General features: G+C 49.1%; 1 protein-coding gene across 5 annotated transcripts in view; it reads left to right on the top strand.

The window, feature by feature from the left end:
• Window positions 1-14983, top strand: part of LOC119407172 (phosphatase and actin regulator 4) — a 138042-nt gene that overhangs the window by 77512 nt on the left and 45547 nt on the right. The window contains exon 1 of one of the 5 annotated variants that reach the window (XM_037674046.2): window positions 12071-12616. The exons of the other annotated variants lie outside the window; for them this stretch is intronic. Coding sequence (XP_037529974.1) covers window positions 12559-12616 — 58 coding nt within the window. The 5' untranslated portion in view covers window positions 12071-12558. Of the gene's footprint in view, window positions 1-12070; window positions 12617-14983 lie in introns of those variants that run through there. 5 annotated transcript variants of the gene reach the window in all.

Genomic DNA, 14983 nt, shown 5'->3' with positions numbered 1-14983 from the left:
GACCCTGAAACGGTTTTGACGATTTTGTACGAACACATTGAACTGGTAGAGCAAGTCCTAAGGATCATTTACAGACCGAATTAAGCTCTGTGCGTAAACTGTGTAATTTAATTTATTACAAGGCTTTGAAGCTGCGAATCGCCACCGATCACAGCGGCTCAAGCCAAACGCGTTTTCAAACCACCCACTTCCAGTGCGCGTCGTATTGGAAGCGCGACGTCACGCAGGCGGCTGATCTGATTGGATATGTCCAGTACACGTCATTGAACCTCCTGTGGGCAGCGAGCGTCGTCTGCCTGTGTGACGTGAGCTGAGCGACAGTGTTTATCTCGAGGTTTCTTTTCTTGGACATGATTAATTTCCCTAGCCGTGTTGTGTACCACATATCTAGCAATTTCTAGCAATTGGTGACTTGTAAAGCTGCGAAATCGTGCAATGTTCGTGAGGCATCTGGCGAGCGGAATCCCTTCAGCTCGTCGCTGCAATGAGCGTCGCGCTCTCACTATCCGTTCAACGCCACGATCCACGTTTTTGTGGCTGTAACTTCACCTCTGAAGACACAACCACATTGCCCGAGTTTACGCGTATCGGTCATCGTTCTCGAATTATTTTTGTTTGTCCGCATGCTTTTGCACATTGTCGCCGTACAGGAGAATAAAATAAGATCTGCTGGTAGTGGGGCGGCACCTGTCGGAGCAGATATCAACCACTCCGCGAGCTTCGTCTTTGTTGGGCCTCCGAGAATGCGCGCAACCCGTCGGCGCACAATATCTGAGGCCATGACTGGGGGAAGCCCAAACCGTCGAGTGCGCTTATGAGAGCGCTGCGATCGCCGGCGATGTCAGGGTGTCTGTGAGTTGAGGGTGCAAGGCAGAGGTGAGGAGGAGGGTCTAGATATAAATTCCGTAGCGGCCTTGGGAGACAGTGCGTCGCTTAATTTCTGGTGCGAATGATTTGGGGATGCCCCTGCCTAAACGCTGACAAAACTTCAAAAAACCGTTTCAGGGTCCCTTTAAGGATAACTGAATCAAGAAATCTGAGCATTGTTTTTCAAAGCCTTGAAGAGCGTGATGATTTCAACAGTTTATTTCTGTTAATGTCTTGATTGGGAGCTAGGTGCTGTCGCAATTTCACAAGACGCTTGGTGGTGGCCCTGCATGGTGGCCATTTTCGCAAACTGTCGGCGCGGCATTTTATTGTCAGACACAAAGCGGGCTCATTCGCTTCTCCGGCCCGAGCGCTTACGTTTCGATCCAATCCAAATCGTCCAGAGACCGCTCTAAATCTGTTCTATAGTACACCATAATCTGTTCTATCGTTCGGAATGGTGTCGCCATTCGTTGGGTTCCTTGCCTATAGCAGACGACAAAATGATTGACAGCACTGCCTTTTCCTGTTGCTGTTCTCGTCAGACGAAGCTCGACCAATCCCGTGCACGCGCGATAGAACGTTCTGTCACAGAACGTGTACAAGATTGCGACCCTGTATTTCACTATACGGATGTCAGATGAGGGGGGGGGGTTGGGGGGGGGGATGCGGAAGAGAAGTCATACGCGACTTCCTCGACGTTGCAATGTGTGCTTCTGGAAAGCGGCAGTCGAGCGTTGCAGCTTGTCGCTAACTGCCGAATCGGTCATTTTCTTTCTCTGGGCTCGGTCGCCTTGGCATCTTCGCCGAGCGCATCATCTGTATTGGGCGGATCCCAGCATTCCTCGGCTGGGTGGGTGTGGAGGCTACGCAAGATGGCACGCGCCTGTAGTACCTCATATCTGGTGCCTCTTTCTCTACCGGTCATGTCGGCAACGGTTCTTCCTGGAACGCAGCGTATATGTTTTAAACGAAAGGATAAAAATAAAACACCGTCAAACGTACGCGATGTGTCTGCTGTGCTGACACGCCCCTTGTCCTCGCTTCAGCGCATTCCACGCAACGATGCCGGTCATACGTATAAACGATGTTCGCCCGGCGTATTCAATGGCCTCGCAGATCCGCGCGCGATGGTGGCTGTCTGCTATTTCGTCTGCGCGTTAGGTGCGCGCTCGGAACAGATGATGTCGTTCTGTTCTTCGCGCTATTTCACTATAGTTTCGTCTGCGTATCGTCTGTTTTCCTTCTGTTCGCACACGTTCTCTCGTGTGCTTGTTCCCGTTCGAGAGTGCCAGCGAGAAGCCATCGCTTGTCGCCATCTCTGTTCATTGTTTTTTTTTTTTTTGTCTTGGCGTCGTTCTTTTGGACTCATCTTAAACTGCGTGCTCTTGTGTTTATGGCGATTGTTTCGAACCATGGGCGTCGCCGTTTTGCGCTAGCTCGTGTGTGTGTGTGTGTGTGTGTGTGTGTGTGTGTGTGTGTGTGTGTGTGTGTGTGTGTGTGTGTGTGTGTGTGAGAGAGAGAGATTTAACACCGCTGTGTTGCGGAAGCACTGCTAGCACACACGCACGGCGTTGCAGAGGTGCTGCCCACACAAACACGCTGCGTTCCTTACAAACACACTGCATTGCAGAAGTGCTACCCACACACTCGCACTGCGTTTCAAAAGTGCTACAGAAGTAATCCGAAGGTTTATGGGTTCGGTCACCACTGGCAACAACTCTTTCCGTCCGCTTTCATTTGCCCGTTATCTCATAATTGCCACATTTCAATTGAAAACTAAATGTATCCTATGCTTTCCATGGATCCATACGGTCGTCTCGCAAAAAGAAAAAAAAAAGGCACATCCATCCATCTTATTCTTTCGTACACTTCTTCATAATCACTCTCCTCTGTCGCCTGTTTTCGTTGCGTGTCAAAAAAAAAAAAAAACGCGCTTCGTTTTGTCTTTTGTATTAGCTTTGAAAATAACGACGCATTGCGGTGCCTGAGCGCAGTTGGAGCTCGCTCCGTTCATTCACGCTTAATTGTTGAGGTTTGTCTCGCTTCGTAATTACCCCCGGCAGCAGCTCGGTGCGAGCGTGCATAGCAGGATGGTGGACAGCCTTAGCGTCTGTCAGCGTGTTTTATAGCCTAGCAGTGGCGGAATTACTGTACCGCGCTAAGACGGCTGGCTGCGCGGTCGTTACGATGCGGCATGAAGATAAAACCCCGCTGGGTAACTCGAGCCACGTTTGTGTTCTTTGTCTTGTTGCGGTGTTTTGTCATTAGCTTTGTTTTTCTCGTGTTTCTTCTGGCGCTTTATCGCGCATTCCAGTGGCCCGCACGTGCCCCGAAGTAAGTTCGCGTGCCTGTCGGCTTCCTATAGTTTAGCGGCGTTAAAAGCGCACTAAAGATTAGCAGAGCATTAGAACATAAAACTCAGATTTATTTCGCGCGTGTGTGTGTAACGTGCGTTGTGGTGCTCACTGCCACAGAAACAGCAAGTCAGTTCGTACAAAAAGTTCACCGACACACAGTTTAATAGAGTTTCTATTTTGTCCGCAAGTTTAAGTTTGCGGACAAAAAAGTTTGCCGTAGTCTGTAAACCCCTTTTAGTATGCGTTCAAAAAAGATTGCCGTAGAATAAGGAGTGTGCCGTCGTCCGTGAACTCCTTTGAGTTTGCGGACTAACGGGTCACCGGGGTGTAAACGTGAGGGCCGGATTGGTGGCGCCACCTGACGGTGCGGAGATGAATCAGGCAAACACAATATCAGCGCAGTCACCGCGTGTGTTCTACTTCACTGGTGGTGCAAATTTTCGGCAGTGGTCCAATTGCCAATGTTTTGACCGTTGAAGTGTTTTTTATTGAAAATAACTCTCATGAAATGCCAAAATGCGTGTATATACATAATCGTGGTTTGGCGAAAAGACTAATGGCGACGCCGGTGGGAAATTGCCGCACGAACTCGTCGTTACGTCACAGATCTCGTTTTACGGCGTCCGCTAATGCCTATAGAACTCTTTATCGGTTAAAAAAATGGACCGTGTTGTGTTCTACGGCAGTTAGAGACTCAACGCGGTTAAATTTCGGGGAAGCTTGTTTAGCCAACGTGACCAAGGTAACGAGACATGTGACGTCATAGTGTGGTACTACGTATACCAGCGTTTGCGTTTCGGTGCGAAACATTGAAAAAGACACCTTCAGAGCTTTGTTTTATTCTCCTCCAACGGTGATCACGTGATCAGATCGCGAAGTCACCTTTATTAAGAATATTTGTCAGTCTAAACTGATTTACTGTTACTTAAAAATTATATCTGTAATATCAGAACCCTAGTGCTGTCGATCGAATCGAGAATTACAGTTATGACTGCAGAGCTCGGCCTTTGATTGGCCGATGCTTGCGGTGCGTCGCTTCCACCGTACTGCACAGTATTAATACAAGGTTGAGCCCACCCGAAAGTGCGTCGCCCGGCCGTTCCATGTCGAGGTCGTGATTAATGGGGTGCCGTATCTTGCTCGCCGTCTCATTCATGCGAACACGAGGCCCACTTTGTAACTTAGGCCGAGCCCTCTCGTCCTCTTGGTGTCACACGTACATACGATCTCTCTCTCTCTCTCTCTCTCTCTATATATATATATATATATATATATATATATATATATATATATAAAATCAACCATAACTTGGCAGTTATCTGTGTACAACAGTTTCGACCTGTGGACCGACGTTCCTAAGGCTTGGCTTCATCAGCATAATGTATGTACCCAACAGAGAATTACAACAACAAAAAAAGCATCAGTGAAATTGGGTAACGTGATTGAAATTTTTAAAAAGGATAATTAAACGATGTGGAAGTGGGCGAAAAAAAAAATTTCCCGCATGTGTGATGCACGCGAAATGCCAAGACGTGGGTTCGTATCCCACGTACGACTGGTTATTTTTTTTTTCTGTTCCCCAACTTTCATTGCCGTTGTTTATTATTTCGCTATTTCAGTGGAGTAATTTATCCTATCGCTTCTTTGGTTCTCATTGGCTGTTACGATGAAATATATCCACATTTTTTCTTGTGCGTTTTTGCGGTCGTGCTGGCATCCATCAAACCAACTTTCTCACAAACTCGCCACATATCTAATCTAACCTAATCTGTTTTATGTAGTTTTAGTCCATTTTCCGGCTAGTGTGACGAATCGAACGAGCTCGACAACGCACGTGTTTGTTCCTTTATTAATTTGTGTGTGTGTGTGTGTGTGTGTGTGTGTGTGTGTGTGTGTGTGTGTGTGTGTGTGTGTGTGTGTGTGTGCGCGCGCGCGTTGCATATTTTTTCCGTCTGTAATCATTGTTGTCGCCGGTGTTTTGCTGTCGCTATCTGTCGTTTGCTCTTCGCACCATTGTATTCCCGCTGACACGTTAGCTAGACTTCGAACATGGCTTGTTTCGCCCGTTTTTTCTCTGTGAGGGGTGCGCGTCATTGTTCCATTCCCGCGTCTTTTTTTTTTCTTTTTTTTGTTTCCTCTTTCCTGTCCACGTGCTGTTGTCGCACTGTCAGCTTACCTTACTCTGCACTTGACCTTAGTTACCGCGTAGGTACGTACAGGGTCCGTCAAAAGTTCCCAGGCCACTACCCCATGTATTCCTACGGCAGCGTGACCTGGGAACTTCTGACGCACTCTGTACGTACACCTGTACCGCTGAGCACGCAGACAAGAGTAGTCTTTTACTGAACGCAGCGAGCGCAGGCTTCGGTATCGCTTCATTCGATTCCCCGCAGTCTCTTTTCGGTATGCGTGGAAAACGAGCGCGTGGTTTTTTGGAGTACATTTTCTCAAGGCGGAAAGCCTTATGTGCCTCGTGAAACGCGAAAAATTGACCGTCGGCGTCAACACGAGTTACGCAAGAAAAATCGATCACGTGAAGAAGTCATCACGAATTCACTAGTCACCAAATTTTGTGACGTCATCATGCGTCACATAACGTGACTCATCACGTGACATCGTCGCTTGCTCAAAGGTGGGATGATCACGGAGGCAGTGCAAAAAGCAGACGAGGGTGCAAAAAGCTTGCGATGCCTCCGATCCTGGAGGCAGTGCTTTTGGATGGGGGCGGATACATCGACTAAGAAACGGGTCGCTTTCCTCGCCTTCGAGTCGTCTTAGGCGATATGCATGAGAGAGACCCTGTGTGTGTGTGTTTTTTTTTTTAATGGATACTATTCACCCTGCCCGTTCTGTGACGTCAGTACGGGAAATGCGCGTATGAACGCATCTGGTGTGAATTGTTAGATACATTGTTTTCGAACTAATTATTATTATCATCATCATTCCTTACTGGTGACCGTAAGCATAGGTCAATGCGGCGTTTGCGGCTCTACAAGCGACCAGCCTTATGGCATCTTCGACAAATCGCACTGGTGCGCACCGGGGCGCCCTGGTGCGCCGTTTCGTCCAATCGTCGCTCATGTCTCCTCAATGAGAGTTATACACGTGAGATTCACATGTGTAGCAAAAAAGAGTCAAATGACTCCCTTTTTTTTTTTTTCTTAGAATGTATGGTCGCCGCGGATCGGAATGAAACGGCTCTACAAGCGAACAGCCTTAGTTGAAGGGGAGAGTTCGCTATGTCGCGAATTTCGCTGTATCGAGTTTGTCCCAATGTCTTCGCGTCTACGCTTTCTCGCGCGTGTCTGTGAGGCACGTGACGACGATGCGTTGCTGCACGCTGTGTTCGCTGTTTCGGTGGCTTACGCGGAGCGTACGAGAGAGAACTCCGTTAGCGCACGCTCAGACCTTCTTTCCTCCTCCTCCTCCTCCTTCTCGGTGTCCCAGTTACACACATTGTAGCGCGACCGTGACCTTGCCGGTAGGCGTGACGGTTCCTCTTCGATTCATTTGCGTGCGCTGCTTGCTGCCTGCCTGCCACCGCACGCCTGCCCGCCCGCCCACCTACCGTCTTACGCGAAACGTTTTTTTTTTTGCATTTTATTTTCTTCTTAGCTGCGTACACGTTCGTGCGTACGCACGCGTTCCTTGCGAATCCTTCCTTTCTCACCGCACGTATTTTTGAAGCACGGCTGCCGCTTTCTTATACGGCTTTGAGCTCGCATGGGAGAGCATTCCGGAACGCGTGGCACTACCTACGTATACGCCGGTTGTTTCGATTTTTCTTTTGTGTTCTCTTTCGGGACAAGTCTCGCTGTCCGTTCTTTCTTTCTTTCTTTCTTTCTTTCTTTCTTTCTTTCTTTCTTTCTTTCTTTCTTTCTTTCTTTCTTTCTTTCTTTCTTTCTTTCTTTCTTTCTTTCTTTCTTTCTTTCTTTCTTTCTTTTTCCGCTTATACGTCGCGGTTTCGCCGGTCTCCACTGTTACTCACTCGTGTGTTTTTCGTTTCGGTGCGTACGTCTTTTACGGTAAGAGCGTGGAGTATTCCTCCTTCGTGAACTGCGTTGCGCAACTTTTCTCTTTTTCTCTTTCTTTTCTTTTTTACCCGCTTCTTTCGTGCGCATCGTTGCAGGCTTTCCTTTCGTTTGTCTTTCTTTCCTATTCGGTTGATTCCCACTGTAGTTGCTTTTCCAGTGCCTCATGACGGGGTACTACTTCTACTACGTGCTAGTGTAGTGCCACTATGCGAGGTACCCCCCCCCCCCCCACCACCACTTGGTGCTATACTACTACAGTGTACTGCTGTCGCACTACGGCGTAGTACTCGTGGATGAAGTTAGTACCATAGCAGTAACACTAACGGAGTGTGTACTGCTTATTCTTCATACTGGTCTTGGTGTTGTGCTCATAGCACTGCGTCCGCGTTATTGACTATATCCCGTTACGTTTTCGTTGAAGTCACTGCAGTCAAGGGCTCCGGTATTGGGGTATACGCAAAATGGTTTACGGAATGCCGGGTTACCGGAGAGGGACCTTAGTTACCGGACGATAGTATCGACATCTGGTGACGCTTCGTGTTACCACAATTATGGAGACGTTTATTTTCGACTACTGTTCCTGAGGGGACAAAAAAGTTCAGTAACCAATTCGGTATTATGCGCGCTGCCGATAATTTACGCCAGCGGTGAAGTAGAATGCTCAAGGTTTTTTGCGGTAACGATTCTATCTTTTCCTGGTTATTCTCGGCCCCAGCCAGATGGCGCCACCCATCCATCTTTCACGTTTACGGCTACGGTATTTGGTATAACGCTAACGCAAAGAAAGTTGCGGACAAAACTAAAACTCTCCGTCAACAAGTTCACTGACAAACCGAAGCTCTCTACTGTTGATGTTAATGTGGCTACGTACCTTACAACGAGAGGAGTACAGGCATAGGTCGGCAAAAAATGCGGAGCTCACTCAGATTCACTCGCGAAACATATCTTACCGTCAGGGCTCACTCGGACTCAGACTCACCAAACTTTTCCTCATCCGGACTCACTCGGACTCAGACTCACTATAATTTTTCTCAACCAGACTCACTCGGACTCAGACTCACCAATATTTTATTTACTCGAACTCACTCAGACTCAGACTCACGGCTCGATCTGAGTCTGAGTGAGTCTGAGTGAGTCGACTCGTGAGTCCGTTAGCATTAAATTATCCTTTTTCTACCGTAATGTCAATGCTCTTTAACGCCAATATCTCGCATAATCGGTGCGCTACGTAGCACCTTTTGATCTCGTACCTTCAAATACGAGTTATCTGAGTTTGCAGTTCAATAAGGACCTTTTTATTGAAAGTCATGACTCACACGAGATATTTTTATCAGTAATTTCCCGTGAAAAAGTTTGCGATGGGAGGTCAAGGCACCTCCTCCCCCTCTCCCTCCTCAAATCACGCCTAATATTGAGCTGACGTATGAATGGTAGCGCGTAGAAGTGTGCGGGAGTATACGGGAGTGTAAACGTGAGCTGACATATGGCTGATAGGCATGCTAAAATTGAGTAGATAGGACCATAGGTCGGCATAAATTGTGGAGCTCACTCAGACTCACTCATGCAATATATTTTGCCCTTAGGGCTCACTCGGACTCAGACTCACCAAACTTTTCCTCAACCGGACTCACTCGGACTCAGACTCACGAAAATGTTTCCCCACAGAACTCACTCGGACTCACACTCACAAAAACTTTACTCACTCGGACTCACTCAGACTCAGACTCACGTCTCGATACGAGTCTGAGTGAGTCTGAGTGATTCGACTCATGAGTGAGTTTGCCGACCTATGAGTACAGGTGGAAGTTGGAGCCTTGAAGAAAGAAGTCGAAGGAAAAAATTTTCGCAGAAGCCAATAAAGTTTCGACAAGATGACTCGTCTTCGTCAGGACTGTGTACTTAAACCTTACAATACGTTCGGCCGGGGACGCAGTGGCGTTTGAGTAAGAGCCGCTGCTGGTCTTTCAGTAAGAACGGGTTAGAGAGAGTACACATTTCTTTGCTGTTCCGTTGATCGTCTCTCGCATTCTTCTTCGTTTTGTTTTGTTTGTTGTTTCTCTTCGCCTTCCATGCTCGGATTGACCCGATTGCAACACGGCCCGCTGCTCGCTTTATATAGGAGGAGAGAGCGATTTCGTGTTCGATCCGCGTTATTGTGGTGCAGCGGAGAATAGGAAGCTGCGCTCGTGAGTGAAGAAATAAGAAATGCAAGGAAGGAAAACAAGCCACACCGCTCCGTCTTCCACGGCCAATAAATAAATAAAAACATTGCTTTGCCCGCGTGTTACAACGGCTGGCATGAAAGGAAGTACGCCGCCATCGATGTATAAGCGAATCCTGCCCCCCCCCCCCCCCCGCCCTTTCACTGGCTGCGGTTTGATTTTGTTCCGCTGTACGGGTGCGCGCAGTGTACCGTGTTTTCTCGGATCTAACCCCCCCGCCAAACACGTACAGCCCGCTGTTTTACGATTCGTGTTTTGTCCCCTTATCTGGACGACTGTCGTAGTCTGGTGGCTTTTGGGCGATTGTGTGAGTTTCGCGAAGCGAGTCAAACAAAAGCGAAGTGGTAGAGAAAACGAAACTATGGGATTTTACGGTGTGTATGTGTTTGTGTGACAGTGCGCACGTTAACAAGCGACTCCAGCTCGCGCAACTACCTATAGCCGTCACAGTAATGATATTGGAAGCATGATACGCAGAATCTGTCCAAGAAATGTACTACGCATTGAAGTTATCACGCTGCATATGCCATTGCATACCTGGTAGAGTTGATTGGCGCTAAGTTCCGGTCTAGATTTGTGCTAAAAATTCTCGTGTAATACTGCGAAATAAAAAAAGTGGGGGGGGGGGGGGGGGCTGGTGGCACACTATCTGTTCAGTCGCCTTTTGTGTCTGGTCGTTTAAGTTCGAGGCAAAACGGTATCTGTGCTTCTCCGCGGCCTTTGTAAATGCCCCGCAGTCTTGGCTGATCGGTAGTCTCTCCTCCGAGGCGGCTGTAGTTGTAGATGGCCGCGGTGCTGTATCCGAGAAAGCCCACGCGTTCTCGCCGGACTCGACTTCGATCAATCTCTCCTCTCGGGCTTACTTTTCTTTCCCGCCGCCGAAACTCAGGGGCATTGCTTGGAATACGATATGAGAACACCCCCTCCCTCTCCCCTTCCATTCGCGTCTTCGATATATACCCTTTCTCTCTCTCTCCTTTCTGTTCCATCAAGCTGGCCAGTCGTTCCTTATACGTTGACCGTCCTTGTGTGAGCGTTGGAGATTGGTTTGCCGCGTTGAAGAGCCGCTGTGCACATTGACACACACACAAACACACGCGCGTTGGACACATACATACCTACCCAAAGGGCTGAAGGACACACACACACACACACACGCACTCACGTGTAACCAACGCGTTAAGGGGATACATACATACCTAAAGCGTTGGACACCTGCGTACACATACATACCCAAAGTGTTCAAGGACTCGCACACAGATACACACACATAACCAGGGCGTTGAAGGACACAGATAACACACAGAACCAAGGTGTTAAAGGACACATACACACACATACGCAATGTGCTGGAGGACACGGATACACACACACACGCACACACACACAGTGTTGAACGACAGACACATATACCCTAAACGCTGATGTACGCAGGCATGTACACCCAAACGTTTAAGGGCTCGTACACAGTCCAAACCGCTAAACGACATACGGCCAAGTTCCAGGCGTAGGCGCCTGTTTCGTTATTTACGCGTGAATTTACTTCGAGATATTGAAGCTGAACACGGCACGAAATTATTGCTCAACGTTTCCGAAAGGTGGCTTCCGATCGCTCAAGCGGAGTTCGGAAACACAAACAAAGCATTGTCTGTTCTTTTCATTTCTTACGAGTATGACCTTTTGCAGTTTCCAATTCCTGCCAGCTCTGAGTCTTCCGGAACTACCCGTGGTGTAAATGTCAATTCACTAATACGCGGTTGAGTTCGATTGTCGTGTTCATGTTGGGTGGGTTGGGTTAACCGGTATTCTGCGAATTCTAGTGGTCGAGCACCACCCGAGAAGATCAAATGATTCCCGAAGAGCGAAAATTCACTGTCGCTTCGGCGTCAAAACTTTCGCGGAAAACAGCACGATTAAGTTTCCTGGCCAGTCAATGAGTCCTTTTTTTTTCTCGTGACCGCTACTGTGCTGGCGACGAGGAACGTGCGAATGCGCCCGAGATTCTCACCATGCACGGCCTCCGAGATTTCCGTCCCGCTCGATCTCGGAGCTCATACGTGCCCAAGCGTCAACGCTCTCGGTTACCTTCTGCCAGCAGCTCCGCCTTCAGTTTCGTTATCGTTCTCGGGGCGCTGTGGTTTCTCGTATCTCCCGACCGCGGCGCTACCTTCGCTAGGGCGGTGCCGGCGCCGCCGAAACCACGCTGCGCTAGCTGCCGCTGCGCGCGCTTACGTGAGCCGCGCATGTGCCGCCCTCTATGCGGCATCCGCACAATCCTCGCTGCGGTCGAGAGAGAGGAGGAAAGAGCGCATCGCCTTCTCTTTCTCTCACCCTAACAACCTCCTCACGCGCATTTCAGAGGCGTTGTTTTTTTCCTGGCTTCATTTTCATCGTCGATGCGTTGGTTCTAGCGGCCTCTGCTGCTGCTGCTATCCGATCGACTGACTGCTTCTCCCAGAGACAGCAGGCCGTGCGCGCCGTGTGGTACCAGTGGAGTGTGGTGTCAAGTGCCGCTGCCCGCCGCGCTGAGCCTTTAGCGACGAGCTGGTGTTGTTCCTTGACCATTCCTTTTGTTTATTCCGTGCCTCTTCGGATCGTGTCCGCCCCGCCTTCGAGGGCTCACACCAGCCCCTCCTCCTCAGCTGCTGCTGCGAAGGAATTCCTCTCCGATCAAGAAGACGGTCGTGTCTATCTGAAGTGCTGTGCGTTGTTGCCCTTGCGTGTGTGTGCGCGCGCTGAATTTGCCGCCCCATCGTCGCATTCCCCCGATCCCAAAGGAGACAGCTTCGTAGCATACTACTACTCGGTTGTCTTCCTTCATCCCAGCCGGTGTGTTCGAGATTCTGTTTCTATTTCAAAAGAGAAATGACCAATGGCGCCTGCGCTTTGCGCTCCGGCGTATCCGTCGGCATGCCGCCGATCTTCGTCGGAGCCCGCCGTCGATGCTAGCGCTGACCGCTGGCCGAAGGCGACCGTACGGCGGCCGCTGGGAGCTGAAGAAGGCGTCAGCGTCGTCGTCGTTGTCGTCTGTGACGCCGGCGTCGTAGCGTTGCCAGCCGTCGCCGACGCTCGGAGATGGGCGAACGCCGCGCTAAGACGGTGTCGCGGAGCCGCAGTGCCTTTAGCCTACGAGGTAATTCACGTGCAGTCTTCTTGTTTCTGTACATTTACACTGCAGTCTGCGGTACAAAGTTAAAGGGAACACGCAGCGTTTCGTTCCCGTTATCTACGATACTATCACTCTGAGTAAAAATCGAGCATTTGGGGAGTATTTCCGCCACACAGCTGTAATCATCATTGCTCGCTCGCGTTTCCTTTCTTGAAAACCCGTATCTCGTAACTCGTAACTTTCCTATCAAGAATGTTATGTCACGCTGATAGCGCGCACACTGTACGGTAAGTGTCGGGACCGCGATAACGCAAGGAAAGTGCGCGAGGTTAGATGACGATTATAGTTGTGTGGCAGAAATACTCCCCAAATGCTCGATTTTTTTTTTTTTTTCTTGGGTGTACCGCTGAGATACGGGCGCGATTATTATATTATGAGTACAATGATTCTTACGTCTCTTTTATTTATGGCTCACTGTCCCCTTTTAAGAGTGTGCCGGACTGTACACCGTCATCTTCCCCTTCGTTTTCATGGCGGCCGCGTTGTCTGCTGTGGCAGGTAACCAAAATGTCACTTTGATGTCAAGGTCAGCGACAGCACGCCGGACTTGTTGCTGCGAGGAGACTAGGGGGGCGAATCCTTGCGTGCTTGTGTGGTGTCCGGCGATTGGATTGACTCGGCACGCGATGAATCTCCAGGGTTAAACGCTGAGTCATCTTGCGCGTTCCGCGAAGAGCGCTGAACCCTTCGGTGGAGGGGTATAGGGTATGTCTCGGGTTATTCCCGCGTTGGTTGTTCGTTGCCCGTGGTATAGGTGCCGTTCGCGCAAGATACCATAGTCGGCTACAACCTAAAAAATAGAAGCTCCACCCACTACCACCACTCCTTCCACCCAGAAAAAATTTTCGTAGATTCATCCACTCGCATTAACTAATTTCCGCGACGGCGCTCTTCGCGTGTTTCGATGGTTCGTGTATACCCGTACAGACAGGTTCATGCCGCTAGTTTTAAGTCGAAAACTTGAACGTGCTAGCCAATTTCATCGAATATTCTGACATCACAGCATAGCCAGAGGTCATATTTTAAGTAGGAACGACGAACCTTTCGATTTTGGTACTTGTGGTATTTAAGTTAGCACAGGAAAGGTGCTTTTGGTTCGAAAGGCAAACCAACTTACACGACTGTCTTGGAGATGTGATTGACAAGCGCAACGCGGTTTTGCGGGTGGGGCTTCTCTTAATTCTTACGTTGTAAGCAACTGTAGTTGCTAAGACAGAATAATCGCGATACGGCCTGTGACACACTTAATAAGAGCACGCGTCGTTAATGTCGCCATCAGTCGCGCACCGATTGAAGCAGGCGGAAATTTTAAAACTCCTGACATTTGGTGGGTTAGTGTATCCTTCCTAATTGAACCGTCACATTGGCAGGGCAATTTGTCCGGAATGCGCAGAAAAAGCTGGCCTGGGGGGATTGACGTCTGCGACAACACTCAGACACCCCCCCCCCCCCTCTCGCTCCCATCCCCGTTGTTTTGGGACGTAAAACCGTGAAAATTAATTATTGAACTGGAGTGATTTAGGGACACTTTAAGCATACCGTTCTTGATTGTTCGAAGTCCTTGCGTACGAGTGAGCACCTTCATCACTTCATTCCTTATAATCTCAGTGTGTATAGCTGCTGTTTGTAGTGAAACCGGTTTCTCGTCAGACAGCATATTTTCGCGGGCACTGCGAAGCCAGCCGTATACCGATGTACGTAGTTGTGAAGCAGGAGAGAGTTTGCCTTCCTCCACAAGGTCGTCGTGTTAATGACATTTTCACGTTCTGTAACACGCTTTCTTACAGCTGTAGCCGCAGAAATTGACGTTTTCAAGTAGTCAGGAGCCGCTGCCACGGCGGCTTAGTTTGCGTGTGGCCGTTTTGACAAGGCGTGTGTGTCATTCACGAAAGGGAAAACTCGGGTAGGGTGTACTAGATACCCAGGAGTAATTGACACGTCCTTGAACACGACCGGCACACACACACACAAAAAAAAGAAATTGGAGGCGGAGTAAGATAACTCCTCGCTGGGAGAGGGAGTAAAATTACTCCCCCTCGGGCTAAACTCCCTCCTCGATGGCGTGATGATGTAAAAAAGAAAAGTCGGCATGGAAAAAAGTAGGTCTGGTCTTACCAGCTTGGGGTGATACACAGGAGGGAGGGCAGAATTGTACGTCAGGCTTTTCTATTCGATAAAGCTGTTGTGACTACGTTCACAACGCACAAGAGAGGCGCATCGTTTGTAAGCGTGCCATCGATCAGCTTAATACAACAGGAACTTTGTTATCAAGTTGACGAAAAACTTTGTCGACACACGTTTATGTATGTTCGTAGGTGCGTTTGTATTACA

The sequence above is a fragment of the Rhipicephalus sanguineus genome, chromosome 10 (assembly GCF_013339695.2).
Source record: "Rhipicephalus sanguineus isolate Rsan-2018 chromosome 10, BIME_Rsan_1.4, whole genome shotgun sequence".
Lineage (NCBI taxonomy): Eukaryota > Metazoa > Arthropoda > Arachnida > Ixodida > Ixodidae > Rhipicephalus > Rhipicephalus sanguineus.
Note: the sequence above shows the minus strand (reverse complement) of the source record. Positions and strands in the feature narration are given on the sequence as shown.